This window comes from Phaethon lepturus, unplaced genomic scaffold (genome assembly GCF_000687285.1).
Source record: "Phaethon lepturus isolate BGI_N335 unplaced genomic scaffold, ASM68728v1 scaffold17323, whole genome shotgun sequence".
Taxonomy (NCBI): domain Eukaryota; kingdom Metazoa; phylum Chordata; class Aves; order Phaethontiformes; family Phaethontidae; genus Phaethon; species Phaethon lepturus.
Genome location: NW_010529894.1, coordinates 31062 through 33913, shown reverse-complemented (window position 1 = coordinate 33913; position 2852 = coordinate 31062). Strand labels below are relative to the sequence as shown.

The following is a 2852-nucleotide window of genomic DNA, read 5'->3' as shown; positions in this document are numbered from 1 at the left end:
ATGGACAGAAAGTATGATGTTCTCCTGTAAAAACTGTGAGATTTTCATAAAAATCAGACATAATGGAATCACAGTCTCCTAAGAGCTGTTTCCTGTGATTGGAAAACAGAACAACAGTAAATGACTAAGAGGTAGTTCAGTTACTGCTTGTGCTTATTGAAGGCTGGGAACTACCATGTTACTTTGTAGGTTGTCCTCTGGTTTACCATGGCTATTGCTTCCAAGGCGGTCATCTCAAAGAACGTCTTCACTCTCATTTTGTGTTTATAATGGCTTTTACTGGATCAAAACATCATTACCTCCCGAAGAGGTTCCTCTGGAAGCACTTTTTGCTTTACTCATTTGTGATTCTTCTTTTGTCAGAGTTCACTAGTCCTTACTTGAGTAGCATTCCTGTTCACTAAGGAAGGAATCAGAAGTGAGTGTACGTTTCAAAACCTTAGTTTCACTATGCTGTATACATTTTCTTAAACGCAACAGGTCTTCTCGTGGGAACATTAGATGCGGTGTTGGATTCTACATCGAAAGTTGCCCCATTTCGCATCCTGCATCAGACACCAGACTCTCAAGTCTACTGGTCCATTGCATGCGGTATGTACTATGATTTAGAAGCTATCTGAGTTTATAAAGTGAAAAATGAGGGTACAAAGATGGAATCAATTTTTGGGTTAATCCTCTCACATCATTATTCATTCCTGTGACCTCTAAATGGTTTAAAATTGTTTGCAAACCTGTGATTGACAGTAGTGTGTGGTTCCAGTTTTTCAGAATATACCTATGGACTCTTCATATTACAACTTTCGATAGCCTGCTTTCTGCAGTAGTCCATCAGGTACTGAAGCCTCAGTGCTTTCTTAAAGAGTGACAGAGGCACAATCTTTTCTTCTGTAAGCTGCAAGTGTAACTTGGCACAGTTCAGGATGACTGGGATAAGTTGACCCTTGGGAGTACTAAGTGTGCTGTAGGTAGGAATAACAGGAGCTGCTTATCCAAATGTTTTTTTCCTACTTTATCTTTGCTTGTTAAAATGAGCCAGGTTCCCAGTCATGGTCAGAGCTGAATTCTTCCTCATATCTGTTACTCTCATAGTGTAAGAATTTCTCTCTTTCTCATGTTGCGTTATTAATCAGTAAGAAATGGAAAAGAAAATTGACCTTCAGAGTAGAGTATGTGATTTTTCATAGAGCATGGTTTTTGATAGTGTGCATGGGTTTATTTTGTTGTGTGTTTTTTTTTTTAATTTTTATTTATTTTAAGTTTTGCAGCTTCTCCTGAAAAGAAAGTCTTTATTCCTTTATACAGGCTGCTTAACTACTAGATGTCTAAAAAGACCTCCATTCCAAAAGCTGAGAGGACTCTCTTATTCTTTACATGTATCACTGGTTTTTCTTTTGAGGCATGGTCTTATCTTTATATTGAAATTAATTAATACTGTCATGTGGTTTATGCACCACCACAATGCGAAAAATTTACTGTTGTGGAATTAATCTATTTCTTAGGCTTATTGAAAACTATGAAAACATCTATAATTACAGTGAAAAAGGACCATGTATTTGAGTTCATTTTTCCATGCTTTAATTTTTTTTTAATTAGTAGTGTTCTTTAAAAGAAACAAGACTCCATCTAGACTTCTCTGGGCTCTAGGCTTTCCTTTTAGTTGCCTGTGGTAAAAGATGAACCTTGCAGGAAATCTGCCATTCTGCAAACACTTACATGCATGATAATTCCACTAGTAAGTGCTATGCTGCTGTTACATTAGATTTTGCTGTTATTGCTTTATTATGAACCTTCATTGCTTACCTTAAATTAAAAATTGTGCCTCTTGCTGTCTTTTCTATACAGTTAGCTACTTTCAACATACAGATTTGTTCTTTTAGATGTTTAGTTAATAATTTACACATTTCATGCTGTAATGCTAATCTGCTTCTGTTCATGTTCTGCAAGGACTTCTCTGAAGGGCAGTAGTCAGTGAGAGAGCTGTTTAGTAACAATTTAGTGTAATTCATTACATGTGACTAAAAGGACGGCCTTATAAAGTTGATAGAATTTGAACAGTTTGTGAATTGGCAGTAAATAAAATTTTAGGACAACTTCTGAAGAAGCCAGAAATGCTGTTGACAGGCTATCAAAAAGATACTTTGAAAAATCTGTTGAAAATACACTCTGGGGAATTCTAATGCCATCATGTCAGCCCTTGGGAAAATACAAAGGGTAATCTTCACCTTAGGACTGAATTTATATAAATTTGGTGCTGCATAAGTATACTTTACAACAAAAGGCTACATTATGTAGTTGTACTTTGTGTTAGAAAACAGATTGTTCCTTCTGCGAAGTGAAGAAATTGAAGAGACTACATTTTGTTCCTGCTATTGCATATTAAGGATCTGAAACAGTGCCCCTAAATCATTTAAATATTTATTAAAAAGTTTCATCTTTTACTGTGTCACATCTGTGCCTCTGATTCACACTGTGACTCAAATAATTGGTCTACATGTGTAGTCTGAGAAAAATAATTAGTTTGTGATTTAATTGCTATGTTAATTACTCTTCATATAATTTTTTAAAGTGTTGTTGCAAATCCACCCTGTGTAGTGCAGTCTAACTATTTAACCGTATTTAGAACAATTTCTATTCATTCCCAAGGCAACTTTAATTCAGCGGAGTCCATTGAAAATTGTTTAACTAGTCTTTACAAAGTAAGCTGAGAAAAAAGAAATTGTTAAAGGTGTGTTCTTGCTTGGGGGTATAGATAGTATGTGATTGCACTGACTGATTTTATTGTGAGCATTCCTGTGGAGAATGAAACTGCCAATTGATTTATATTCTAGAATCCCTTTATTCAAAACTGTAAA

The 2852-nt window shown here is 35.3% G+C and overlaps 1 protein-coding gene across 1 annotated transcript in view; it reads left to right on the top strand.

Annotated features, from left to right (window-relative positions):
* Positions 1-480: 480 nt before the first annotated feature.
* TBC1D8B (TBC1 domain family, member 8B (with GRAM domain)) overlaps positions 481-2852 on the top strand; it is a gene marked incomplete at its 5' end in the record, with an annotated part of 27552 nt that continues 25180 nt past the window's right edge. Inside the window, one exon of the mRNA XM_010284085.1 lies at positions 481-591. Coding sequence (XP_010282387.1) covers positions 481-591 — 111 coding nt within the window. The remainder of the gene's footprint in view (positions 592-2852) is intronic.